This window comes from Panthera tigris, chromosome B1, assembly GCF_018350195.1.
Source record: "Panthera tigris isolate Pti1 chromosome B1, P.tigris_Pti1_mat1.1, whole genome shotgun sequence".
Lineage (NCBI taxonomy): Eukaryota > Metazoa > Chordata > Mammalia > Carnivora > Felidae > Panthera > Panthera tigris.
The window spans coordinates 74,458,629-74,486,506 of NC_056663.1; the positions used below are offsets into that span (position 1 = coordinate 74,458,629).

At 44.4% G+C, this 27,878-nt stretch overlaps 1 protein-coding gene across 3 annotated transcripts in view; it reads left to right on the top strand.

The window, feature by feature from the left end:
* The first annotated feature begins 336 nt into the window (after nt 1-336).
* Nucleotides 337-27,878, top strand: part of TMEM154 (transmembrane protein 154) — a 43,142-nt gene continuing 15,600 nt past the window's right edge. Inside the window, exons 1-3 of one of the 3 annotated variants that reach the window (XM_042983764.1) lie at nt 337-513; nt 22,186-22,458; nt 22,550-22,588. In XM_042983764.1, the coding sequence (XP_042839698.1) occupies nt 426-513; nt 22,186-22,458; nt 22,550-22,588 (400 nt within the window). In that variant the 5' untranslated portion in view covers nt 337-425. The remainder of the gene's footprint in view (nt 514-22,185; nt 22,459-22,549; nt 22,589-27,878) is intronic. The other 2 variants (XM_015538397.2, XM_042983763.1) reach the window with 2 other exon arrangements.

Sequence of the window (27,878 nt, forward strand, 5' to 3'; positions counted from 1 at the left end):
CAGCATCTCAGAAAGTTCTACTGAATACCGCTGCTCTAAACTCTGGGCAGCCCCAGATTCTCACCTGGGGATTGAGTAAAATCACAAATGGAGAATGCTTGTGGTCCAGGACCCTCAGTCCCAGATCCCAAAAGCCATCTGAGCAATCGACACTGTTTTCTAAGAGACAATTACAAAAGATGGGGGCCGGTGGCAGGGCTGGGACTGAAAAGGGCTTGAGAGGTGTTACTGACTGAATCAGTGCTTGCAGAGCAACTTCTCTTTTGCAATCCTTGCTGGTCTGACAGGCTCCTGCAGAATTACATCACTTCCTAAAAAACAGGCAAACACCTCTCCTTCAAGTCAGCACCAACCCAAACAAGCAGGAAACAGGAAATGTTCAGGTTTCAGGGAGGCTGAAGCCCAGCGCAGCCCAGCACAGCATCATGCCGGGGCGAGCTGACAGGAAGGCTTCCGGGGCTGCCCTCGTCTTTGCCCTGGTGATCGCGCTCCTTCCCACCAGCCAGGCTCTGGGTAAGCTACCTCCCGGCTTTCCACTCCAGGAAAGGAGGATTACGAGGCTTGTTTAGTGCCCCGGGCTACAGAACTCTGCCGGGGAGGGGGAACACCCAGAAAATCTAGTCCTTTCTGTGAAAGAAGGAGAGAAAATCAGAATTGTAGTTTGGGGGGGTGGAGTTGGGGGGGCTTGGCTGGCTTTCCCCGCAGCTGGCCAATCCTGCCCCAGTTCACTCACGTGGGGTCCCTGTAATTTACCAGCTCTAACGGGCATATTAAGAAAACCATGAACTTTTTGGCAGTTCGTGCAAAAGAACATTTCAGTCAGCTGAAACAGAGAAATAATGAATTTACTTTTAACAAGGTGGGCTGAGAAATCTGCTTGTCCTAAAACCTCTTGTGAAAAACTGGGGTATGGAAATATACGGCTAGAAATTATACCAAAGAAAAACAGTAAGTTAAAAAAAAAAAAAAGTAAACAAAATTATCTGAGGAGTTACCAGGCATCCATTCCAACTTATCAAGAGAAGCCTTTCATCTGTTTTTCTTTGATCTTGTTACGTTGGGGGATATTTTCTTTGCATTGATTGTTACTACTGAAACTTTATTTTTTTTTTTATTTAATCTCTTTAAATCTTTAGATTAAATCTTTTTAAAATCAGAGTGTGTGTGTGTGTGTGTGTGTGTGTGTGAGAGAGAGAGAGAGAGAGAGAGAGAGAGAGAGGCAGAGCATGAGGGGGGGAGGGGCAGAGAGAGAGGGAGACACAGAATCTGAAGCAGGCTCCAGGCTCTGAGCTGTCAGCACAGAGCCCGACGTGGGGCTCAAACTCATGAACCGTGAGATCACGACCTGGGCCGAAGTCGGACGCTTAACCGACTGAGCCATCCAAGCATACCATGAAACTTTATTTTGAAAAGTGATGTGATTGTAGCCAATCAAAGGTACCGGAAAAGACAAAATGTTAAATCTCAGTATTTTGAGCTAAGAGCAGCAATTGATTTATACCCTTGACAGTTGCTACAACAAAAGCACGATCAGCCTCAATTGCCTCTTACAGTTTTGTTGACTTGCCCTCGGGTAAATAAACTCATTGCCAATAGTTTCTGTCAAGGGATACTACCTGCTTCTAGCATATGGCAGTATTTCAAGCAAAAGGAAGTTCTCAAGCTACAATTCTTTAAATAGGATGGGGGTGGGGGGGGGGGCATCAGGCCCTGACCTAGCAGATGTGGCAATTTCCTGGAGATTCACAGTCAACACGCCACCACACCATCCCACCAATTTCGCTTGCCCTGGGTGCTCTCCATGCGGTCTTGCCAGGCATCCGAGGTGGCAAATGAAAAGTGAAAGGCAAACCATTCCAACCAGAAAGATGTTTGGCTAAAATGGGAGGTAGTGTTTAAGATGAGCCGGGGGGGGCACCTGGGTGGCTCAGTCGGTTAAGCGTCTGACTTCGGCTCAGGTCATGATCTCGTGGTTCGTGAGTTCAAGCCCCACGTCGGGCTCTGTGCTGACAGCTCGGAGCCTGGAGCCTGTTTCGGATTCTGTGTCTCCCTCTCTCTCTCTGACCCTCCCCCGTTCATGCTCTCGATCTCAAAAATAAATAAACGTTAAAAAAAAAAAAAATTTTAAGATGAGCCGGGGGGGGGGGGCAGGGGGGCGGGGAGACAATGTGTTATCTTAGGCACGGTTTGGGGGCTGGGAGCGAGCACCAAGGTGACACAGCTCAAGTTGCATTTGGTGGCACAGGGGAGGTCGGAAAGCCAAGCTCCATTGCCCCGCAGCTCTTCTGACTGAGGTTCCCCGGTTCTCTCCTCTGCCCGGGTGGAGAGCCCTCTGGGCCAGACTCCTGTCCCCGCGGGGCGTCCCTTCACACCCCAGGAGGCAGAGCCCAGCCATCCCACTGCCACCTGTTGTGAGTCTTAGAGGTACCACCCGTGCCTCAAAGACGCGCTGAGAGTAATATTTAAGCTTGCCTGAGTATTTTCTTGACATTTCTGAGTCCAAGCGTCTGCTTGGGAGACGCAAAAGGATCATCTGAAGACCCAGTACAAGTTTTCTTTCTAAAACCCACATCTGATCAGTGGCTCTTCCACATGAAGACCTTTGGTTGCTCCTCACTGATGCCCCTTAGACTCTCACTTCAACCTCCTTTCCATGGCATCTCCTCCCACGTGCCCTCCCACTGCCCAGCCACAGTCACACCGAATGGAACATGTGCCCCAGGCCTGTGTGGCTCATGCTAAAAGTGAATGACAAGTTCTCTTTTTTCTACTTAATGAACTCCTAAAGACCCAGACTGAAAGTTAACGCTTCCTTGATGTCTCCTTACACTGCCCCTTGCCTGGCATTCTGCCTTTACCTGTATTATGCCCACATAAAACTAAACTTCTATAAACATAGCTAATCACATTAAATCCTAATTGCGTATATGTCCGTATCTGCCACCAGCCTGTGAGCTCCTCCAGGGAAAATCCTCTGTAGCTCATCTTTGCCTTCCTCGAACCCTTTTCGAGCAATATAATGGATCTGAGGCTGATCACTAAAAGCTGATGAACTCCTGAAAACAAGTATCATTAGAATGTCAGGGAAGTCAGAGGTGAAAAGCTGCATTTCAGCCAAGTGCAGGTTTTATCCGGATAATCATCCAAGACACTTACTGGGCCCTGTCTGGATTTCCAAAGTCAGAAAATGCAAAAATGCCCACCTGCAAAAAGCTGTATAATCGAAGTCAAGGGGAAGTCTCTTACAAAGACTGATTATATATTTTTAAATTAACGAATGTATATCATTGTGAGCCCATGGGGCCTAAGACTTCAGGATGTGAGTTGGTGTATAGGCGTCACACTTGTATTTCCTTGGATTCTTCAAAAAGTATCTTGGAGATGTTTGGTAGTAGAATCCAATCTACTGAAGAGCCTGACTCTCTTCCTTGCAAACATATTCCAGGATACAGCTCAAATCAAGCCAACCACAAACAGGCAACATAATCTCATACCTGCAGTTACCTGGACCAGTGTCAATACCTCTCAGTGTCTTTTCTCTCTATAGAGAGAGCCTGATGCAGACTTGATTATTATCCCAAGTGAAATAATCTGCTTAGAAATCACCAGGAGAGAAATGAGAAAACAGCTTTTCTGGGATTTTGACCAAACAGATGAGCAGAGTAGAAGAAAAGCTGTGGATTTAAGTATCTTGGCCAGGGTTGGATGCTAAGAAAATGCAGACTCAATGTCAAGGCAACATTGTGTCCAATGAGTGAGGGAGTCATTTCCACCTGGTTTCTTGCCCTGTGCCCTGTCAATGTCAGCTTGACAATATCAGAAAGCTAAAAGCAACTTCCCAGACACCAAAAACATGGGATTTATTATCTGCTTTGGGCATAATGGTTTGTAGAAAGGAGGGCTAAGGGCATGACACAGAGAACAAGGAGGCTGTAACTGTTTTGGTGGCCAGGGTTAAACACTGGGTTTGACACGGACGACTGGGAGATTTTCTATGCTGTTTCAGGAGAGCATTAGCTAAACCTTGGGAAGAAAGAATTAAATAAAATACTAGTTACATAAATGGAGTTGCACTTCTTACACTGATCTCATTTCAACGAATGTGACTGGCACCTGCTATTGCCTGGGACAGTTCCAATTTCAAGTAGCAATAATGATGATAGCAAACACATATAGTATTCATTGTATGCCAGGCGCTGTTCTAAATTATTTATACTAACTCATTTGATTTTCCTAACAACCTTAAACACATGTCCCTCTTTTACGTATGAGAAAATGGAGTCACTGAGAGGTTAAGTGACTTGCCTCAGGTCACACAGTTAAATAATAAAGTAAGATTCAGTCTCAGGAATCCATGTTCTAACATATGCTGTGATACCTCTGGATTTTTAGGCTCTGCCAGGATATGTGGCTAGTTTCAGGTTTAGAAAAATATATGTCTGGTATCCTTCTAACTGTAGATGCATTCTTAGTTGGAGTCTAATGTTACTGCATATTAATAAAGGAGCTGTATCTGGTTGGGTCAGAGACGGGTCTACAGGAAAAGGGATGGAGGGAGTTGGGTTGAACTTTGGCCTTTAGAGGGGGAAGGAAAGGCTGCAAGGTGCAGAGTGAGCAACAGAGAATCAGGGGATTAGCATAGTTAAGACCAGAAGCCGGAAAAGTTGGAATGATGAAGTCATTGGGTAAGAGGCTTCGGGGTGTGGGAACCAGGGTCAGTCGCTGTGGGAGAGCGCTACTGAGAACTGACCCCAAGGACCAAGCAGCCTTCAGGGACCAAAAAAAAAAAAAAACAAAAAACAAAAAACAAAAAAAAAAACCAAAAACAGACAGAAAGGGATTGATTGAGGCTTAAAGTCCCTCTGTGTCCAAAAGCCTGATCTAAGAAACCAGAAGAGGGCTGGATTTTGGCTGGGATGGGCCCAATTCTGCAAAGAAACAATATAACCTGCAATTTGCCTACCTGTGTATAGTTTGCACCATCCTCAAGTGTTGGCAAAGATGTGGAGAAACAGGAACTCTGCACCACCAGTGGGAGGGTTAGTGCAATCACCCAGTCCATCCTGCTGCTTAACCCATTCATTGGGCTTTTAATTTCAGTTATATTTTTTATTCTAGAAAAAATTTTTTCGTTTCCAGAAAAAAATATGTCTTGCTTTTATTTTTCTTTAAAAAAAATTTGTTAATGTTTATTTATTTTTGAGGGAGAGAGAGACAGAGCATGAGTGGGGGAGAGGCAGAGAGAGAGACACAGAATCTGAAGCAGGCTCCAGGCTCTGAGCTGTCAGCACAGAGCCTGACATGGCACTGGAGCTCATAAACCATGAGATCATGACCTGAGCTGAACTTGGGCCCTTAACTGACTGAGCCACCCAGGCGCCCCTGGTTTTATTTTTTCTTGTGTTATTTATTCCTTCTATGTCTTTGTTTTAAACATAGTATTACCTAATAGTTTTATCTGAAGTTTATACAGACCCAAGCCTGTTGTTCATCTCAATTGATTCCCATTCATGATAGAAATCCTGGGGGCACGAGGCACCTGGGTGGCTCAGTCACTTGAGCGTCTGACTTGGGCTCAGGTCATGATCTCGCGGTTTGTGAATTCGAGCCCCGCGTCGGGCTCTGTGCTGACAGCTCGGAGCCTGCTTCGGATTCTGTGTCTCCCTCTCTCTGTGCCCCTAACCCGCTCATGCCCTGTCTCTCTCTGTGTGTCAAAAAAAAATAAACATTAAAAAAAACTAAAAAAAAAAAGAGAAATCTTGGGGGCACTGAGGATACAGTCTGGCACACAGAGGAAGACTCACCCCACTTAACAGAAATCCAACTTTTTTTTTTATTCCATCACCAACGTATTGTAAATACCTTACCAATACAACCTAGTCCTGTCACCACAGAATAGTGTTTGGGAGAAATGGAGGCAGGGATGTGCTAGGCTTGAGGAGAGTCAGAGGTTAGACCTCAGGCTTAACCCCCAGCATTGGCGTGGAGAGGGGGAGGCTGAGCAGGCCTCAGGGGTCAGACTCCAAGAGTGACAAGAGGAGGTGCCCAAACATCATTAAAGGCACGAGCCAACAAACCAGAGTCTGCTGTGGAGGCAAGTTGACGCCAGAAACAGATGACCAGAGATGCCAAAGCTATTGCCAACGAGAAAGAAGTAGACAAAATCAAATTGAAATCAGAAGAGGGGCCAGGTCCACAGTGTCAGGATGAGGGTGAGGTCAGCCTGGCTGTGGAACACTGGTCTTTGACTTAAAACTTTGTGCTAATCACTGCTCCTTCCCTTCTTTTCTTTTCCTTAAGTTTATTTAATTTTGAAAGAGATAAAGAGAGCATGAAAGTGGGGGAGGGACACAAAGAGAGAGAGAGAGAGACAGACAGAGAGAGAGAATCCCAAGCAGGGTCCTCACTGTCAGCGCAGAGGCTGATGTGGGGCTCAAACACATGAACCATGAGATCCTGACCTCAGCCCGACTCAAGAGTCAGTCACTTAACTAACTGAGCCACCTAGGCGCCCCTTCCTTTTTTTTTTTAAAACCATGGCCTGGTGTTTCAGCTTTAACTTTTTTTTTTTTTTTAATTTATTTATTTTGGGAGAGAGAGAGAGAGAGAGAGAGCATGTGAGAGAGGCAGAGAAGGTCAAACAGGCTCTGTGATGTCAGCATAGAACCTGATGCAGGGCTTGATCTCACAAACTGTAAGATTATGACCTGAGCCGAAACCAACAGTGAGATGCTTAACCCAGGCACCTAGGCACCCCAGCCTTAAGTTTTGAGCCAAGAGATGGACAGAAGTCCCCTGAAAGAATTATATAACCTCTCATCCCTATGGTCCCAAACCTTTGTTCTAGGAAATCCCCTAGGTTCCCATATTCGTCTCCGAATTTAAATTTCCTCTATCATCTTTTTCTTTTTTCCTTTCCTTTTCTTTTTTCTTTTTTGTTTTTTGAAACATTTTCTGGACCCTGGGGATTTCCTTGCTTTTTTGAGATTTCTTTATACATTTAAAAAGTTGCTTCTGATATTTCATTCAGTATTTCTAGGTGTGGCATATTGGGAAAAATTTTCAGGTTACCAACCATACCAAAATACTGGAAAAGGAAATTTTTCTACACAACCAGTCTGGAGGACAATTTGGAAATATTTAGTCAGCTAAAAATGTTTGTAGCCTACAACCTCAACAATTTAATCTCAGGTATATATACCAGCTCAAAAACAAATGTGTGGCAAAACGTCATGGCCAAGAATGCTGACTGTAGCACTGTTTGTAAAGATGGAGAAAATAGAAACAACTTAAATGTTCATGAACAGAAGAATATGTGAAACTTAATATAGTCACAAAATGAGGTGTCATATAGCTGGTAAAATTAATGAACTAAAGCCAAATGTATGAAGATGAATTAATCTCAACTGTAATGTTAGCCAAAAAACCCAACTGAAGATTATTTTGCACAGAATGATTACATATACTTAAAGTTTTAAAAACACTCCGGGGCGCCTGGGTGGCTCAGTCAGCTGAGCATTCGACTCCTGATTTCGGCTCAGGTCATGATCTCGCGGTCGTAGGATCAAGCCCTGCACGAGGCTTCGCGCTGGGCTTGGAGCCTGCTTAAGATTCTCTCTCTCCCTCTGCCCTTCCCCTGCACACACATGTGTGCTCATGCATGCTTTCTCCCACAAAAGTAAATAAATACATAAAAACACTCCAAATTATGCTTATATTACTTAGGGACATAAGCATATTTTAAAAGTTGGGACTGATACACGTTAACTTTAGGAAAGCAATTACCGTTGGAAAGGGAGGGAGGGGAATGAGATCAGGGAGGAGTACAAGGAGGGCTTCCTGTATCTATGATGTTGTGTTTCTTTCAGAAAAACATGGTAGTCCTGGGGTCAGCAAATGAAAACCCATGGGCCAAACTCAGCAAGCGCCCCGTTTTTTTCTGACCCGTAAGCTAGGAATGGTTTTTATATATTTAAATGGTTAAACAAAAACTTACATAATAGCCTGTATTTTGCTTTGTGGGCCACAAGATCTAAAACATTCATTCTCTGCTCTTTAAGGAAAAGTTTGCCAATCTGTCCTCTAGTCGATATAGAAAATTGTAAGATAATTAGTGGTGGGTACCCAGTTATCTGTTACAGTATTCTCTATTCTTTCAGGTAGGTATACTTTTATAATGAAAAATAATGAGAGTGCCTCTGAGTTTTTCTTGAGCTTTCTGCCATCGTCCCTTTCCATAATTCCCAGTCTCTTTGAAAGAAGTCAACACACCTTCATCTGGACCCACTGCAATCTGGCTGCTGTGTCAAACACAGCATTCCAATTGCTCTACCTGGGTCATCAGTGTCTTCTAAGAGCTAACCCCAAGGGACCCATTTCTGTCCCTATTGCACGTTTTCCTCCGTATCACTTAACATAATTAACCAATGATTGAAATTCTCCTCTTCCTTGGGTTTTGCAATGCCTTTTTCTCCTTGATCTCCTAGCACATTGAATGCTCCTTTCCAGTTTTTGTTTAGGAGTCTTTCTCTCCCACCTGCTCATTTCATAGCATGTCTATCTTTTATTTCTTATTCCTTATATCATTCCTGGGCCATGGTATCCTTGTTCATGGCTTTCACCTTACTTCTTGGCTGATGATTCAAAACAAAACAAAACAAAACAAAACAAAACAAAACAAAACAACCTCCCACTAGGCCTATCTGCCCAGCTTTATACCTGCATTCTCGTCCTCAGTTTTTCTTGGACAATGTCACATGGGCCTTAGGCTCAGCATGTCCAGAACGGAACTCCTTCTCAGCTCCCTGCTAGTTTAAGCCCTTGTTAGCGCTCGCCTATTCTAGTTCATTAACTTCTTAACCTGTCTCTTGTGTTTAGTCTCCTCTTCAACCCTATTTCACATGGCCTCCAGAGCAATAGCTCTATAACAAAAAGCGATCATTTCTTCCTGTATCTACCCCTTCAGTGAGATTTCATTTCCTTTGAGTAGATTCCAAACCCCTTGCCATTATTACAAGGCCCCTTATGAGTTGTCCTGAGTTCCCTTCTTGCTTAACCCTTGACACTCCCCACCACACGCCTGATGGTGCAACTGCTTGAATGTGCCAACACTGTTGGGTCACTGAGCCTTCCCATGTGCGTCAACTGTGAGGCCTTTCCCTGACACCTTTGCCTGATAAACTCCTGAGATTCAATTTAATGACCTTCTCCTCTGTGAAGATTTCCTGAGTCTTCCACCCCCAGATGAACAAATACCTTCCTCTCCCATAGTCTCATGGTATTCTGTATACAATCATGGCTTTTGTTAAACTGTATTATAGGTATTGATTTATGTGCCATTGTCCCTACTTACCAGTGTCTTCCCTGGGAAGCATAGACCTGGTCTCATTCACCTTTATATGCCAGGACCTAGAATAGAATAGTGCCTGGTACATAATAGGCACACTATTGACTGACTGACTAGGGAATGAATGACATAAAATTTATCCAAGATTTACATATATTCATGACAAAGTCATAATCATTTAAATAATAAAATGAAACTATGGTAATACCTGGATAAATATGATTTTTTACTTACTCCACTTTTTTTTTTTATTCCAAAATGTTAACTATCCCATATCTTTTCATGTATAAGTAGTTTACTTCTGTCTTCTCAGACCAAAACAGGCAACAATTACTGCTTCCCTTCCTGGAGAGAATACTATGTAACCACATCCATTGAGTAGTATTGAGAAAGTATTCTTATCTGTCTTCCTCTCAAAATAGGGATGGCGGGGTGCCTGGGTGGCTTAGTCGGTTGAGCATCCGACTTCAGCTCAGGTCATGATCTCATGGTCCGTGAGTTCCAGCCTCACGTGGGACTCTGTGCGAACAGTTCAGAGCCTGGAGCCTGCTTCAGGTTCTGTGTCTCCCTCTCTCTACCCCTCCCCTGCTCACGCCCTGTCTCTCTCACTCTTTCTGTCTCTCTTTCAAAAAGAAATAAAAACATTTAAAAAAATAGGGATGGAGTTTAGACCCAGGAAATAGGTATTGAGCAAGCCTGACGATTTGCAGAAAGACCAGGTAGTTACAAGCATTTGGGGGAGGCTTTTGAAAGGAAAACAAAAGGAATATAAGTTCCATGGATAATACATTTCAAGCCAGTAAAAGAGGATTTGAAAACTCAAAAAAGAAATAAAATTTCTGTAACATAAAATAAATAGAAACATCTGCCTCGCGGGACGAGGACAGCACAGAAACATTTCCTCCTTAATTAAATATGGTGAAAGGAAAGTTCCCTACCAGGGCAGAGTCCAGTTTGTGGTGTTGGGTTCCTTTACCTTGAAATAAAACCAATAAATCTAGTCTGTTTTAGAAATTTGAATTTTTTTCTATGTTTTTTTGCTGTACATGAACTAAATCCATCTTTATTATTTCCTACTTCCCCACCCCATTGTGGTTTTCAGAAATAAGAGTCCAGTAGTTACTAGGGTTTCCTGACATCTGGTTTTTTTTCTTCCACCGACAAAAATATTTATTAATTAAAAAGACATTTATTCTTTTCTGAACATTATGCTTGTTTATTTATTCATGATTAAGACTACTACATTTAGCAAATAAAAATATAGGACACTCAGTTAAATGTAAATTTCAAATAAACACTTTTTTTTTTTTTTAGTGTAAGTACATCTCATGCAATTCAGTGTAAGTATAGGCCACACAAATATTGCATGGGACACATTTGTACTAAACAAATTATTTGTTGTTTATCTGATACTCAAATTCAAGTGGGGGTCCTGTACTTTATCTAGCAACCCTATGACTATCTTTTATCAAGCAAAGACCATCCCTACATTGGTCTGTCACTAAAACCACAGACCTTTGGTTACGTAGCCAGTTAATAAATATTAGAAAAAAATTAGGCTGAGTCCTAGATCAGTTATTCAAATAAAAGTACAGGAACCATGCTGAAAACAAAGCAAAACACAACACCCTAATGATTACATAGAACCAGGAATCCGAGAGCGGATCACCTTTAGAGAATCTACTCGTGCAACCCATCACATTAAAAACTAGAAGGAAAAAAAAATTCGTGGGATTATATTAACAAATGCAGAAGGGGCGTCTCGGTGGCTGAGTCAGTTGAACGCCAATTTCGGCTCAGGTCATGAACTCACGAACCGTGAGTTTGAGCCCCGCGACAGGCTCTGTGCTGACAGCTCAGAGTCTGGAAACTGCTTCAGATTCTGTGTCTCCCTCTCTGTCTGGCCCTCCCCCACTCACGTTCTGTCTCTCTCGAAAATAAACATTAAAAAATTTAAAAACAAAACAAATGCAGAAAAGAGGCTGGCAAGAGAGTGGAACTGAATTGCATCCCGAGCTCAAGCAGTAAAACTGAATTTTCAGTGCTTGAGGCCTGTTAGGTTGTCCAGGATGGAGGGCCAGAATAGAATCTCTTTCAAGGTAAAATAGGACCAGAAGCAGGCCAGCCTCAGACACCAGCCTCAGACACCAGCCTCAGACACCTGGACTCAGAAAGTCCCATCCATGATTTGTTCCGCTCAGACACCACTTCAGAGACCTGAGGAAATTGCCTCCTTCTTCGGCCTCCTGTAAGAATCTGTCAAACAATAGAACAATCTCTTGCTCTCTGCTCCCTCATACTGGTTACACCCTCTCCCCTTTCTCAGGCTGGTCCTGGTGAAGACACATCAGCCCCTGAGATACTAGCCCACATCTCCTTTCCCTTCGCTCCTGTCCTCCTTGTCTCCTATATGTCCACAAACATACATCTACCACTTGTTTTTGGGCTTGGCCCTGTCTTTCAGGTGCTCTCTCTGGCGACACTGAGCCCATGCTGATCTGAGCAAGGGGTGCATCGCCCAGACAGTGGGCCTGTGTGCACTGTGGAGGAGCCCGCCTTGTCTCCCCTCCCTACTCGGAGGGGGCTGATAGCAGGCCAGAGAGAGGGCAAGGGCATGGCCAGGAACATTTGACTCCCACTAACTCTCTCGAATTGTAATTTTGAAACCAGTTATTCGAAAGAGAGATAGAAATATAATAAAAGTAGAAAATATTCAGATTAGTAATCATAATAGCTATCATTTTAAGAAAATCCTTTTTGTTTCCATTTTTTTTTTTTTTTCATTTGTTTCTTCATTTCAGCTCAGGTCATGATCTCACGGTTTGTGAGCTCAAGCCCTACATCAGGTTCTGTGCTGACAGCGCAGAACCTGCTTGGGACTCTCTCTCTTTTCCTCTCTCTGTTCCTCCTCCGTGGTTTTCTCTCCCTCTCTCAAAAATAAATAAACATTAAAGAAAATACATACATTCCTTTAAACTGCCAGGTACCACAAGGCAGAATAGGTCTCCAGGGGGGAAAAAGGTAGTCAGATGGTCAGAAATGCAGCTTCCCCAGGTGAGTAACTCCCAACTGAGACAGCCTCAGGGTCTGGGCAAGTCCGGTTAAATATAAGCAAGCTTTCTTTTGAAAAGACACCAAAATAAAAAGTTTAAAACAAAAAAAAAGGCATCCGAGCATGGTGGGCCCCCTTTGTGGGCATGTTTTAATCTGATAGCAAATTACAAAAAAATAAAAATAAAATCTGATAATAAACTGGAGCTGCAGGTGTGCTTCTGGAGGCAATGAGGTAAAAAATACAACCAAGCTTCGCAAGTAAATTCCCAGAGCAGACTACCATGTGAAAGCATTTTACCAGACGACCCTCCTCAAAATAAGCCAAAGAAACATTTGTTAACCTTCTTTCAGCATATGGTTGATGAGAAAGGGTGTACAAAATGCAGGCATTGCTGTATGCGAACTGCCTTTACTTTTTTTCTTTCTTTCTTTCCTTTTTTTTTTTTTTACAGTTTATTTGTTTATTTAGAGCATGCAAGCATGAGTGGGGGAGGGGCAGAGAGAGAGGGAGAGCGAAAATCCCAGGCAGGCTCTGCACTGATAATGCAGTGCAGATAATGCACTGATAATGCAGAGCCTGATGTGGGGCTTGAACCCATGAACTGCAAGATCACCATCGAGCCAAAGACAGACAGGTAACTGACTGAGCCACCCTGGTGCCTCTGAACTGCCCTTTGACAGTTAAAACCCGCCCTCACCCTTCGGCGCTATTGTCTTGCATCTGTTCAACCATAGTTAACCTGATCATACCTTCTTCAGGTAAATATGTCAGGAAAATACATTAGGTGAGTATTTCCACTTAATCAAAATGGTCAAATAGTACAACAGAGCTTACAATGACAACCACAATCTCTCCATTTCCCTAGTCCTGTCCCCAGAGAGAATTAGGTCACCCAGCCTTTACATGTGGGAAACCATGGGAAACACTGGAACCCCCCCACCCAAACAAAACAAAAACTAGGAACATGAAATTTTATCATTCAGTATTTTTAACTTTGCGTTCAACAGTTCCTCTCATTTTCCAGTGCTTTCTTTGAAATTTAGATAACTTAAAAAAAAATTTTTTTTTTAACGTTTATTTATTTTTGAGACAGAGAGAGACAGAGCATGAACAGGGGAGGGGCAGAGAGAGAGAAGGAGATACAGAATCGGAAGCAGGCTCCAGGCTCTGAGCCATCAGCCCAGAGCCCGACACGGGGCTCGAACTCACGGACCGTGAGATCGTGACCTGAGTTGAAGTCGGACGCCCAACCGACTGAGCCACCCAGGCGCCCCTAGATAACTTTTTAAGAAGACCACCTTAGATCCGTGTTTCTCTCTGTGACTAAGAATGTACAGTGTGTATTCCTGGAAGAGGGTGGATAGAGGCAGGAGGACATTATATTCTTGATAAAAAGGTAAGAGATGTCCCCGCATTTTCTCTCAGACTAACATGGCCTATTTACATTTCCTAAACAACTTTTACCCGCTGGCAGACAGGGTTACAGGTGCTAGGGATACAAAAGGCACCAAACTGTGGAGGCATCAGACAATAAACAAGTATGTGGGGGCGCCTGGGGGCTCACTTGGTTAAGCGTCTGGCTTTGGTTCAGGTCATGATCTCACGGTTTGTGAGTTCGAGCCCCTCATTGGGCTCTCTCTCTGCTGTCAGTGCAGAGCTCTTTTCAGGTCCTCTGTCCCCCCAACCCCTCTGCCTCTCCCCTGCTCGCTCTCTCTCTCCCTCACAAATAAAGAAACATTAAAAAAAAAAAAGTACCTGAATGAAGTACTCTCAGATGATAAACAATAGGTTAGTACTGTTTTGAATCCAAGCAAATGGGAGAAAGGCAGAACACTTCAGAAACCCACCTGTGGTCCATGCAGGCTGATATCCCAGTGGCCCAACACCAAGGAGCATCGTCCATCCACTTGGCCCTGGTGTCTCCCTGCATCCAACACAATCACCCTCCCACAGACAGGTTGCAGTCGGATGAGCCTGGTACGTCATTGGTTCCCATTTGTTCCATGGCCCATCGCAGTCCGATTCCACAGATGCTGAACAACTGATTTGTAAACAGACACCAGCACAGAAGAGATAGACCATCTGATGGATGCCTATTCCTATTAATTTTGCTCTCAGAGGCTTCTTTCTGTATAGGGTCTCCGCTCATCTTTTTTTTTTTTTTTTAATATCTATTTTTGAGAGAGAGACACACAGATTGTGAGTGAGGGAGGGGCAGAGAGAAACGGAAACAGAATCCGAAGCAGGCTCCAGGCTCCGAACTGTCAGCACAGAGCCGGACGCAGGGCTTGAACTCATGAGCCATGAGATCATGACCTGAACTGAAGTCAGACGCTTAACCGACTGAGCCCCCCAGGTACCCCTCCTTTAAAGCTTAGTAACAACAAATTAAAATAAAGTCAATTGAATTACAGTTTAACTCAGTAACTCTCAGCCTGGCATGCTTACTGAAATCACTCGGGGAGCTTTTAAAACATGCCGAGGCACAGCCGCTATAGATACCCTCACTGATTTGGACAGAGCTTAAAACCCACCAGCTGATGTGGGTGCATGGTAAATGTTGTGGACAAGAGGCATCACTAATAACTAAGCACAACTTAGACCAATGGCTCTCAAAGCATGGACTCCAGGCCAGCAGCCACTGCATTTTGTTAGAAATGAAACGTTTTAGCTCCATCCCAGACCTACTAAAGCAGAAATTCTGGGAGCGGTGGTCACCATTCTGTGTTTGAGAAACCTTCCAGCTGATTCTGAAGCTAAAGTTTGAGGACCCGTGGTTTAAGGGGGCTCAAGGCTTCAGTGGTGACTGTTAAGCTATTCCGTTCTGGCGACAGAGTCAGTAGCTGCTAGACAAGACTTTGGTATCCCACTGCCTGACCTCTTTCTTCTCCAGTTCGCCAACGAGGAGCGCAGAGAACAGCAGTGGGGAGTGCTGGGTGGCCCAGGGCAAGACCAGAAATGGGGAGGGTCTTCAGCAGTGGTTCTCAATCCCGGCTGCACACTGGAGTCACCTGGAGAACTGTAAAAAAAAAAAAAAAAAAAAAAAAAAAAAAAATATCCTGAGGCCTGCATTCACCCCAGATATAGTGAGGTGGAAAGGTTTGGGCATCAGGAGCGTTAGAAGGTCCATAGGTGATTCTAACGTGCAGCCAAGGCTGAGAACCCCCGGTTTGGTTTTATCTCATCCAACACTGACTGGCTCTTTGCTGTGCGCAGAGGTCCAGGTGAATGAGAAGCAGGCGGACTTCTTGAGTTTGGTGTCTTAAGTATCTTGAAATTCAGATACTCCAGTTTCTCCACAGAGCAGGGCAGAATTTGAATGCCTGACACCTGACTTGTGTTTCCGTTTGTTTCGTTATCTGAATTATGAAATTGTTGACACAATTCGTGCATGGAGGCTACATAACAAATGAAAGAATGGGGCCTCTGATTGAGGCCCAACAGACTTCGTGGTATCCTGAGTTTAATGCCGTTGTCTCAACATTGTTTTCTTTTACATTGGAACATCAGTGTGGCATTCTCTCAGCTGGTACGTAATGCCTTTTTATCTTCAACTTAAAAAAAAACAAAAACAAAAACACTGGAGCGTGGTTGCATATTTGTTCCACTTTCAAGAAAAGAGAAGTCAGCTAGTTTGCTTCACGGAGAAGCAGAGTCATTTCCACTTAGTGACGGTGTTTGGAGCAGTGACAAGGGCTGACGCGCCCACTCAGCTGCTCTTGCGGCCGGGTTCACCTGGAGCCTTTTCTCCCAGTTTCCCACGCACAAAGATTCCCCCCAGGGTCCTTGCCAGGTTTGTGGAATATGCGTCCCAGATGTGTTTGCATGGCCATCGTCAGCAGTCATTTGTAAGTGACTCCGTAACTGTGCGGTTGATTATCTGGTGCTTTTAGGATCGGAGGATTAAGAGCAAAGTGAGGTGTTGCAGCGTCGCTTTTCGCCGGCTCGTGCCTCTCCCTGTTCACTGTCATGCCTGAGCCTCTCTATTTCTGCAGCGTTTTCAGTTTTACCCTCAGGCCATACATCACTTACCCTGAAATATGTCCAGACTTAGGTGAGAAGACATAGCAATAAGATGAAGACGTCAGAGCAGGCAGATTAGTCCCCAGGGGGACGGCCGAGAAACCGGTAAGTCTAGAGATGGGGGAACGAGAACGGAGCACTAAGCGCGTAGCAAATCTACCAACACCGGGCGTGTGTGTGTGGTGCCCTGTGGGTTACTTGGCATTTTCATGGTTGTGATTTCCTTTGCTCTTCACAGGAACACTATGGGATAAGTAGGACAGGGCCTCCTTCCTTGGCTTTTAAGAGAGGGTCGTGGCAGCGAGGGGCCTTCCCAGGCCCGGCCGTTCTGAACCCACATCCTGCCCGCCCCGATGCCATGGAGATGTCCACAAAGTCCACACACGACATAAGACACGGCCCTGCACATTCTGCCCCACACACGTTCTGGGCTCACTTCCTGATAGAGAGTCTGGGTTCTCCCATAGGAGCACTAGACTCCTTAGGTTGTAAAATGTTGCTTTTACCCAAGAAGCATAAGGTGGTTCCTACAGGAAGTTACCATTGACTATTGTGGGCCTTAGCAAGTGTTGCTCAGAAAAAGCTGGGGTTTAGGGCACATGGGTGTCTCAGTCTGTTAAGCATCTGACTTTGGCTCTGGTCATCATCTCATGGTCGTGGGATTGAGTTCCGCATGGGGCTCTGCACTGACAGAGCAGAGCCTGCTTGGGATTCTCTCTCTCCCTCTCTCTCTCTGCCCCTCCTGCCACCCTCTCTCAAAATAAATAAATAAACTTAAAAAAAAATCACTGTCTCTAAAAAAAAAGAAAGAAGGAAAAAGAAAAGGCCGGGGTCCATAGATACGTTGGAGGCAGAGTAGCTTTAGGGGGTGCCATGTCCATGGGGGAAAGAGTTGCTGTCACCCCACAGGCCGCAGGAGGAACCTCCGTAATGCTCTACGGAACAGTCCCCTGAGTAGCCCTCTGCGTTGCCTGCTTTTGTGACCACTGGCTCCTTTGCGGTTCCCACCTTGGTTTTGTCCGCCTCTTGTTTCACTCTCACCTCTGTTCCCTTGGTGAGCCACTCTTGGCTCCTGAGTTGATTCTATGGCTCACCTTGGTTTTCTGGCTCCCCTTTTGACGGCATCTAATGCTGCTGGGGCTAATCCCCACCGTTTTTCAACTCCCCCCTTTCCCATCAAAGATACCCTGCATGCCCCACACTTTTCTGACTTAGTTTCTGCTGGTCCTCATGGTGTGAGGCCCGGGCTGGAGCTATCTTGGAGAAGGCCACCAAGAGCAATTTGGTGCTGTCTTCTCTCCCCCTGCACCCAACACCCTTGTTCCTGCTCTCACCACACTTAAGACAAAATACAGACCATACGTGAACGGGTACAAACCAAAGGATGCAGGGGTGTTTATTGTAACATCATTGAAAATGCAAAAGAAACAACTTAAATCTCTGTCAATAGGAACAGGTTATGATACATCCAAATAATAGGGGGAAAGACAACTGTCTGTATATAGACATGAAATAATCTTGAAGGTCACATTTTTTAAGTTTATTTATTTAGTTTGAAAGAGGCAGAGGGAGAGAGAACCCCAAGCAGGCTCTGTGCTGTCAGTGCAGAGCCCAGTGTGGGGCTGGAACTCAAACCATGAGATCCTAACCTGAGCCGAGACCAAGAGTCAGGGGCTCAACCAACTGAGCCACCCGGATGCCCTTAAGATCAATTAAAAAAAATTTTTTTTTATTTATTCATATTTGAGAGACACAGACACAGCGCAAGTGGGGGAGAGGCAGAGAGAGGGAGAGAGAGAATCCCAAGCAGGTTCCGCACTGTCAGCAGGACGCAGGGCTTGAACTCATGAAACCATGAGATCATGACCTGAGCTGAAACCAAGAGTCAGACACTTAACTGACTGAGCCACCCAGGCGCCCCTTAAGATCAAATTTTAAGTGAGAAAAGCAACGGTCAGAGCAGTATATACATTTTGCCACCCTTTGTGTTAAAAAAAAAAAAAAAAAAGAAAGAAAACAGGAAATGATACTTACACATGCATTGAGTTTTTCTGGAAGGCAGCAGAGTGGGTTACTGCTGGGGAGGCACCTTGAGTGAGTGGGGGAAGTGGTGGTAGAGAAACTTCCTTTCTGAGCTTAGTATCATGTGTCTAGTACCAGTTCAGAAAATTCTAATTAAAAAAAAAAACAAAGTAAATAACCCCAGAAGCAACATAGCAACGTGGAAATAGATGGGGTGTTGGGGGTCCCCCCCTTAGTTGTACACATTAGGACATCATGCCACAGGGGTAAATAATTTTTTCAAATTCTCACTACTATGAAGGGACAAGCTATGACTAGAAGCTTCGCTATCATTTGGCACCTACGCTGTAGGGAATGCAGCTACAAAACCCTATGTCACAGAACTTATAAAGGACAGGGTTGTCCCCCAGGGCAAGACATTCAGGACTCAGTTTCTCCATTTGTAAAATGTGAGCAAGGAAGTTGTTGGGGGGAGGAAATTAGGTTGTGGCTGTTTATCCTAGATCCTAGCACATGCTAAGCATATGATAAATGCCAGCCAGTGTTCTTTATTATTTGTGGCTGTTGTGGTGTTGGATGGGGTGGGGAGGGCTGTAAGGAATGTTGTAATGGAAGTATCTGGAGATGAAGTCTTGTAGGGTAAAGAAAAATAAAACAGAGAGGGAAAGAGACCCCTTGATTCTCATTTATTTAAATAACCGCTAGAGATTCTGAGAGAGTGATGTTTAACGTGCAAAACGTATGTTAGGGTGTATGTGAGAGGGATGTTGGGGAGAGAAACTTCACCCCCTTTCACTCCAAAATGTCACTAGGGGCCAGCTGTGACCAGCACTGTCCCTTGTGCTAAAAAACAAGTGTACATGACCCAGGACCATCTGGTGTGTTTCTTTCCATTTCTCTTTCATTCCTGATTATCTAAACACTCTCATTATTCCTGCCACCTTATTTCCTTTCCTATTTTCTCTTCTTCTGGGGCCACAGGTCAAATGGTGACTCAAATCCTTCCTTGGAGAGGTGTTGAACACGTCCTGCTGTGCATCTGGGCTGAATTGCTTAGAAGGAGCCCCACAAAACCCAGGTTTCTGGGACCCATCCCTCTCTCTTCCCCTTTGTGCCAGGAAACTGCTTCCTTCCAGGCGAATCGGCGAGAACAGGGGTTCCCTCTCTGGTTCACCACCTCGTGCCTTGTAATCATTGTATTCCTGTCTTATCGGAGGGAAACATCGTGTGAATTTCAAGGCTCAGTTTCAATGATCGGCCACCTTGGGTTCACATCCTCCTCCACGATAGCTCTGTGACCATGGGCACGCTGTGTAACCTCTTTGCCCAGTTTCTATCTGAAAAAATGGTGAGGACAAAATGAGATAATCTGGGTAAAAGGCAGAGCCCAGGATTTGGCTTAGTAAATTCTCTATAAAGGTTAGCCTGAAATAGTGGTGGCAGCCTCAGCAGGCCTAGAAGTAAGCAAAAGAAATAAAAAAGAAGTCTGGGTATTCGAGGAAGGTCTGTAAGCACTGGCCTCAGAGAATAGGGGGGTCAGTATTTCTACTGCACCTGAGTGTGTGCCCCTCCCTTGCCAACCCCCCAAATATGTCTAGTCGTTACTGGCTGGATCATCAGTGAATGATGCTATTTGGTCTCAATAGTTCTGCGAGCTGGATGACTTTAATGAGGAGATTGTCCTACTGGACAAATATCTTTTCCTGGATTAGGGTGATATATGATGCATCAAAGCTTTTAGCATATGTGTTAATATTATTAACTTATTACCTTATTTCAAAGACATAAATATTTCAAAGACTTAACCCAGACCGAGGTCAATACATAGTAAATATTTTTTAAAATCCTCCTTTTGGGGGCACCTGGGTGGCTCAGTTGGTTAAGCATCTGACCCTTGGTTGCAGCTCAGGTCATAATCTCACAGTTTCATGGGTTCAAGCCTCACATCAGGCTCTGTGCTCACAGCGCAGAGCCTGCTTGGGATATTCTCTCTCTCTCTCTCTCTCTCTCTCTCTCTCTCTCTCTCTCCCTCTTCCTCTCTGTTTCCGTCTCCTTTTCTCTCTCTGCCTCCCCTGACTTGTACTGTCTCTGTCCCTCTCAAAATAAGTAAATAAACTTAAAAAAAATAATAAAAAATAAAATCCTGCTTTTGGCATAAACACGTGAGGAACATCAGCTAGTTATACTCTGTAGTTTGTAACTGACTCTGATGTTTTTGGGGGGGGCATTTACCAATGTGATTATCAAGTGGATTCCCTGGTCTTGGGGGATACGGAAATGTTCGTGTACATAGTCCAACAAAAAATTAGACTGTGATCACACATATTTTTATTTTTATTTATTTATTTATTTATTTTTATTTTTAAATTTTTTTTTTCAACGTTTATTTATTTTTGGGACAGAGAGAGACAGAGCATGAACGGGGGAGGGGCAGAGAGAGAGGGAGACACAGAATCGGAAACAGGCTCCAGGCTCTGAGCCATCAGCCCAGAGCCTGACGCAGGGCTCGAACTCACAGACCGTGAGATCGTGACCTGGCTGAAGTCGGACGCCCAACCGACTGCGCCACCCAGGCGCCCCTCACACATATTTTTAAATAAAATAAATCAGAGGAATTCATGGTCATTCAGTCATGCGAATGGATAAGGTGTGGAATTGGCTCTGTTACTCAGTGCGGTGGTGGCCTGACCTACAGTAACAGAGGATGGCTTAAAGCAGCTGACTTTTCTGTTTGCATGGCACCTTTCACTTAGAATGTTCATATAAGTCATCTTACTTGATAAGTTTTCTATAGCCTAAATTCATGCTCTTACCTTCAGTGGGCCCCATTTGAATGATAGGCAACATTATGCCATAGTAACATGGAAACCTTTGGTTGCCTTACTGTGGTCACTACATAGCCGGGTGAGGAAAGATTTTTCAGATGATCATCAGGCTAATAGTCCTTCCCTGTCCTGTGATGAGCCCCAGGATGGTTTTAAACACAATCTGAAATTCAAAGAGAATACACTTGTTTATAGCTTCTTAATAGGGGAAGCTCTTTCTATTCTAGGGAAAGATGCTTTCTATTAAATACATTTAAATATTGGTTCCCTAGTCTCTAAGGGAGCTTCCCCCTCGAGAATTTCCCTTTACAAATGAAATACATGTTGTGTTTTTATTTAGAATTCAGGAAGACTTGTGTCCGATAATCTCAGAGTCTCCATTCTCTGCAGCATGTGAGACTGAGGCTGATGTCTAGTCAGTCTCCCCAGTTTCCACGAATTCTTCTGCACTGATAGGCAACCTTTTATGAAAAACTAGGACAGCATGCATTGCTTTATACCTGAGTGCTGTGTGGCAAGTAGTTAACTTCCAGGAAACATGAATTTGGATTTATCCAGAAATGTTATGGAAATAGCGTGGTGTCCTCTAGAAGATGTTCTGGAATATCACCCTTGATATGACGAAGCTTCTCAATGCCCTTTGCGTAAGTGTGTCCAAAGTATCTGGTTAAGACCCAACTGCCTGTATCAGTGGGAGGTTTATCTCTGGGCTCCGTCCGATTCCATGTCCAATATACTCCCAGCTTGAACTCCATTTATGTTAAATCAATACTCTGTCACAACGAACCGGATGACCAAATGCAGTAGATCAAGTTTACCACTGGATGCATGTAGGGTAAATGTAAAAATCATTGAAAACATAACATACTAGCTTTGTCTCCATGGCAATCTCAATTTTGTGTGTGTTCCCTCAGGGTATGTTGAGGAACCAGAACAGTCAGCAGATAGGCCCCTGGAATTGGAAAGCCGCGATGGAGACTCTACCGATGGAGCCGTGATGGAGACGACGTTGGCTGCAGTGACCACAGCAACATTAATAACAAATACAAATTTTACCTACTTTGAGGAGGATGCAGATCAGCACGAATTTATATTAATGGTGTTGATCCCGCTGATTTTATTGGCCCTCCTATTTGTAATACTGGTAATCCTTGTAACACGCTATAAAAGGAAAAGAACTAAACAAGGTAAATATTCTGTGTGTTCCCATTTCCAGACAATTGCTTCATGTGTTAATGAACAATCAATAAGGCAAAAACACTTTCTGCTTTTACACAGAGCCTTCTAGCCAAGGATCTCAGAATGCCTTACAGACATGTGAGTATGATCCTAATTAATGCTTGTTGGGAGTTGGGGCTGAGGGAGGAAAGGGAACGGAGAGGTTTTAAAGTGAAGCAACAAGGACTACATAAAATAGTAAGTGGTGAACACTCCCTTGTTTTTCAAACAGAGAGCGGCTTCAGCCTCAATTGAAATTTAAATCACACAACTGCCATCTCTGTGCTTAATCCAGACAAGGGCGCAGTCTAGAACTGGCCAATAGGTCCGTGCGACATTCCCTGAGTCGGAGGAAATAATCGAGCTGGCAAAGCAGTGGGTCAGATTGGGGTTGAGGATGCGGAGGCTGAGACCTTGGGCTCGAGAAGAGGATTCTCTCATACAGATTTCCGTCCAAGATACTGTTTTCTCCTCCATGCCACATCCCAATTTGATTGTGTAAAGGCCTGAGTAAAGCATCATTCTTATTCTCATTAAAGCTATGACAACTTTTGTATGAAATTCCTAATTGGCTCAAGATGACCGTCATCAATCTGAAAGCAATCTGATGGAGAATTCCTTAGGTCAGAGATACACGCGAGGGGTATTCAGTGCCAATTCTCGGAGCAACACATACTAGGTGTCACGGTGTAGTTCTAAGTCCAAAGCAGACTTGACTACTTCTGGCTTGTGCTGGTAAAAAGGACTCCAATTGGATTTTTAAGTTGAAGCCTTTAGTTCTTCCAAAAATCACTCAAGGGATGAGACCATCCCTGATAAGCTCCATATTGATATGTGCACACAAAACTCGCTCTCTATCCCTCACACTCACTAATGGGGCACCTCTGGCTTCGAGATCAAGCTCTTGGCCTGTGGGTCTTGCTCACTGTCCTCACACCAGAAGAGGCTTTGAGATCACGGCAGGAGCTATAAATGGTCATTTTCCATTATGCCAGCAGGTATGGTAAATGTGAGCTAGGGAAGAAGCCCTGATGTGCATTACCTTTCTTGGCAAGAGCCAATGTAAGAGATTCCAAAGGAGTAGGAAATACACCTGTTTTCTCCACTGCTTGAAATTTCAGGGTGACCTAGTAACAGTGGTCACATGGGAGCTCCTTTGTAAGCTAAAGAAAAAGATAAAGCAAACAGAGATGTCTGGACCCCATTGTTTTGACCTCATGGAAAGTAAGAATTTCCTGCCTAAACCATAGTCCTTCAGCCAGTCTTACCTAATGGTGTCATAGGGTTTGGGGGGAGGATGCCGGGTGTCCAGTCAAATGTTCGTGCTCCTAGGCTCTAAATACAGAAAGGGCTTTTTGATTAAACTTCATTGTGAGAACCTCAAAGTTCAAAAGCCATCCATGATCAAGAACGGGCCTCGATCTCAGACATGGCTCATGTACCTCACATTGGGTACATGAATTGTTGGCTGTTCCCAGAGTGTGGCTTACACTTTTATGACATTAACGTGCCTGGTTGACACTGTTCGTCTGTGTGAGATTTCCTTCTTGTCTGCTTGGCAAATCGCCACCCTATTCTTCAATGCCCAGTTCTTTTATGAAGCCTTGAGTAATCACTCCCCAGGCAAAATTAATCACACCTCTTCTGTGCTCTTACAGACTGTGTTCACACTTACTGTGCACAGTGTTTACACTGGCATGAGTTGCTGACTTGTCTTTTTTTTTTTTAATTTTTATTTTTTGGTCTCTCTTACGAGGTTATGTTCTCTTTAAGGTCCAAGAGAATCAAGAACTTGTCTTATTTATCTTGTTTAGTAGTATGACATCAAGGTTAGAGAATGGACTCTGGAACCACACTGCCCTGTTGGCTTTTTTCTTAGCCCTCTGACTTCTCTGATTCAGCTTCCTCATTTGTGACATGGGCAAATCCAACACCTAGCTGACAGAGACGGTATGAGAATGAAATGGGTTCATGTATGTAAATCACTTAGTAGGAAGGAAGAGTAGCCGGCATATTGTGTTAACCTATTAGTATGATTACCCCTTTTACCTAACCTAGTGCCTAGCCCAACACATATATTAGCTGCTCAATAAACGTTTGTTGAATGAATGAGTTAATAAAACAATGTTAGAACTTTTTTTAAAGAACAGCTATTCTCAGAGATAAAAACAAATTTGCAACTTATTCTTAATACCAATTGGCACCTTCTTTTTGGTTTAAATATGCCTCACTTTAAGAGAACACAACAGAAGGGCATCTGGGTGGCTCAGTAGGTCACACACCTGACTCTTGGTTTCAGCTCAGGTTATGATCTCATGTTTTTGTGAATTTGAGCCCCACATCAGGCTCTGCGCTGACAGTGGGGAGGCTGCTTGGGGTTCTCTCTCTTCTTCTCCCTCTGCCCCTCCCTGATTGGTGCTGTCTCTGTCTTTCTCAAAATAAATAAATAAACTTAAAAGAGAGAGAGAGAGAGAAAGAGAGAGAGAGAACACAACACAGATATCTTGAAACGTCCAAACAATTGCTACTCACAAGTTTTGATAGAAATTTATTTAAATATTTTCTTTTACTAGCCACTCCTTTGGTATAGATACAGACGGTTAACTGCTTAACAGATGGATGTCTCCTCAAACAAACTAAATGCTGAAAGGTTAACAACTTCCGTCCCCTGAAGTCCCTCTATTCACATAACACCACATTATAATGCAAGTCAATAAAAGGAGAATATTTAAATTAACAAAATGTTATTTAAATATTTTTTTCCAGGAAAAATAGAACTGTCATACTGGGTCAGACCAGTAGTTTGCTTGGAAAGTATCCAAAACAATGTTTTGTGGAAGGGCATGGATGATGTGCTCTCAGAAAGTTAGACACATTGGTATTTCCCCCACCTGAATAGAGCCTGGTATGCGCTTCTGCACCAGTTTGACCACCGGGGGGCGCCTTCCCAACACATTTAGAAAGAACACTTCTCGGGGCTCACTCAGTTAAGCCTCTGACTCTTGATTTCTGCTCAGGTCATGAACTCGCAGTTTGTGGATTCGAGCCCCATGTCCGGCTCTGTGCTGTCAGTTCGGAGCCTGCTTGGGATTCTCTCTCCCTTCTCTCCCTGCCCTTCCCCCACTCTCTTGCTTGCTTTCTCTCCCTCTCTCTCAGAATAGATAAAAATTAAACAATATTAAAAAAAAAAAAGAAAGAACATTTCTTCCTATTGGAAATTACTTTTTCTCTTTGGGCCTGTCCGTTTCGAGTCCAGGAAAAGGGAAATGCTGTGTAGTAACCTGATGCTCTATTAACCATTCTTCCTAGACCTGCAGGCATTAAATTTGCAGTTGTTATTATTTAACATTTATTAAGTGTTCTGATGTGCTGTGTCTGAGAGAGCTGCAGGGAAAACAGCTGCCAGGAAGCCATCACTTTAAATAGACTGTGGCTACATGACGCCTGGGTCTGCTCAGTACATCTCCAGAAAGAGTCTGTCTCTTGCTCAGTGTTCGGCATGGAAAAAAGATAAATGAGCCACTTTCCTGTGGGGCTCCTGCCCTCATCCCCTCGCCCCAGCGATGCCACCATCTGAGGTACACAGAGGAGGGTAGCTGGCAGGGGGGGCATTGTCAGGCTGAGTGGGTGTAGCTGGGAACCTCAGGCCGAGGACGAAGTGGGTAGGAGGGTGTGAAATGGAAGGACTGTAGGAGGGAAAATGGAATCAAGTGCAGGTGGGGGGCTGTGTAAGAGGTACATTTGCCCTCCGGTGGCAAAGGGAGTAGATGGCTATTAATAAAGAGATACAGGCCCGGTGGAGTGGAGTGGGCAGGACCTGATTGCTGAGGACACGTAATTGGTCTCCCTCCTGGTTTAATGCTCTGCTCTGGTGTGCTCTCCCAGATGTTTTTCTGTTGCCATGGTGGCTGGGGCAGGGGTAATGGTCTCGGAGCAGGGGAGATGAGGCCGCAGAAGGCTCTTTGCTCTGTTTGAATACTGATTACAGGAGCTTCCCATTTGGTGCATCTGGAGTACTTTTGTAATGGGTTTTTAAACTTTTCCATCGTCTGCAGGCAGGGTTAGCTTTTGCTCACCACAAAGCCTGCAGGCGCTCAAATTATAAAGATAAATCCATGCCCTCTACGGTGGGGCTGTGGGGCCACTAGTGTCTGAGAAATTAGTTGGGGGTGGTTTACTAAGCAGGGAAAGAGGGGGAAGGAAAGAGAGGGAGTGACAAAACAGGGGGATCTTTATGGGTCACCTGTAGGGAAGGCTCAGTTGTGTATGGGCTTTATTTATAGTAAAATCCTTTAAGGAAATAGCACGTCAATTTTAGATGAAAGATATACAGATATAAAATATAAATGAACATACTCCCCTTTCCCCAGTCTAAGTGCCTGAGGAGTCAGACACCTGCAGAAAGCATCAGGTTCCTAGCAGGGGGCAGAAAGATATAACCCATAGGCCCTAGAAGGTAAGCAGTGGTGGCTCAAAACTTCCATCTGTGCCCAGCTTTCCTGGATCAGCGATGCCATGAAAGCTTGCCAACCCACAGGAAATTATAGTGGCTCCCAGCTGCCAGGAGCTCAGTTCCAGGTTCTTGCTGGTTGTGTTTGCCCAACGGGGACCTACATTTCTGCAGGCCAGGCAAAAAGAGACCTCCAGTTGCCAAGGATCAGGACCACTCGACTATTTGGTGGACCTCTAACAAAGTGGTTTGCTTCTCAATGGTTTTCACATCATAAAAGGTGCTGTGGGTCTATGCTCTCCACTCACTTGACATCATCGCCTCATTTCTCTGGATGCATCGGTTCCCCTGCCAAACAAAACAGAGCGTGAGCTGGGCCATTGGGCTCTGATTCTTGCCACACGTTCATCTGGAGCCTGATGGGCATTTGACAAACTGTTACCTGGTTCTCACCTCAACCACAGCAACAAAAAGCAAGTTTGCTCAAAGCTTTGTTTTTATGATATAGTTAAGTCCAAAACATTGGGTATGAATTTAACCCATGTTAGACCCTCCAGATTAAGGCCTACTCATTTATTCAATACATACTTACTGGGTATTTGCCAGGTACCGGGCTAGCTGGATGGGAGGTGGGGGGATAGCAGGACAACAAGACAGGCACGATCTCTGTCCTTCTGAAGCTGTGGGAGCGACCAACAAAATTAAGCAGATGGATTGACCGATGACAAACATGGCAAATTCTATGAGGAAGCAAGCAAGGTGCTGAGCTGGGGGACAACTGGAAAGGTAGGCCCTACTTCAGAGATAGGAGGGAGGGAGGGTGCTCCCTGAGGAGAGAGTATAAGCTAAGACCAGAAGGGTGTGAGGGGTCCAGCCATGCAAGCAGCAGGGGTGAGAGTAGAGTTCCAAGGGTAGCCCTGATGAGCCCTCCACAACCTG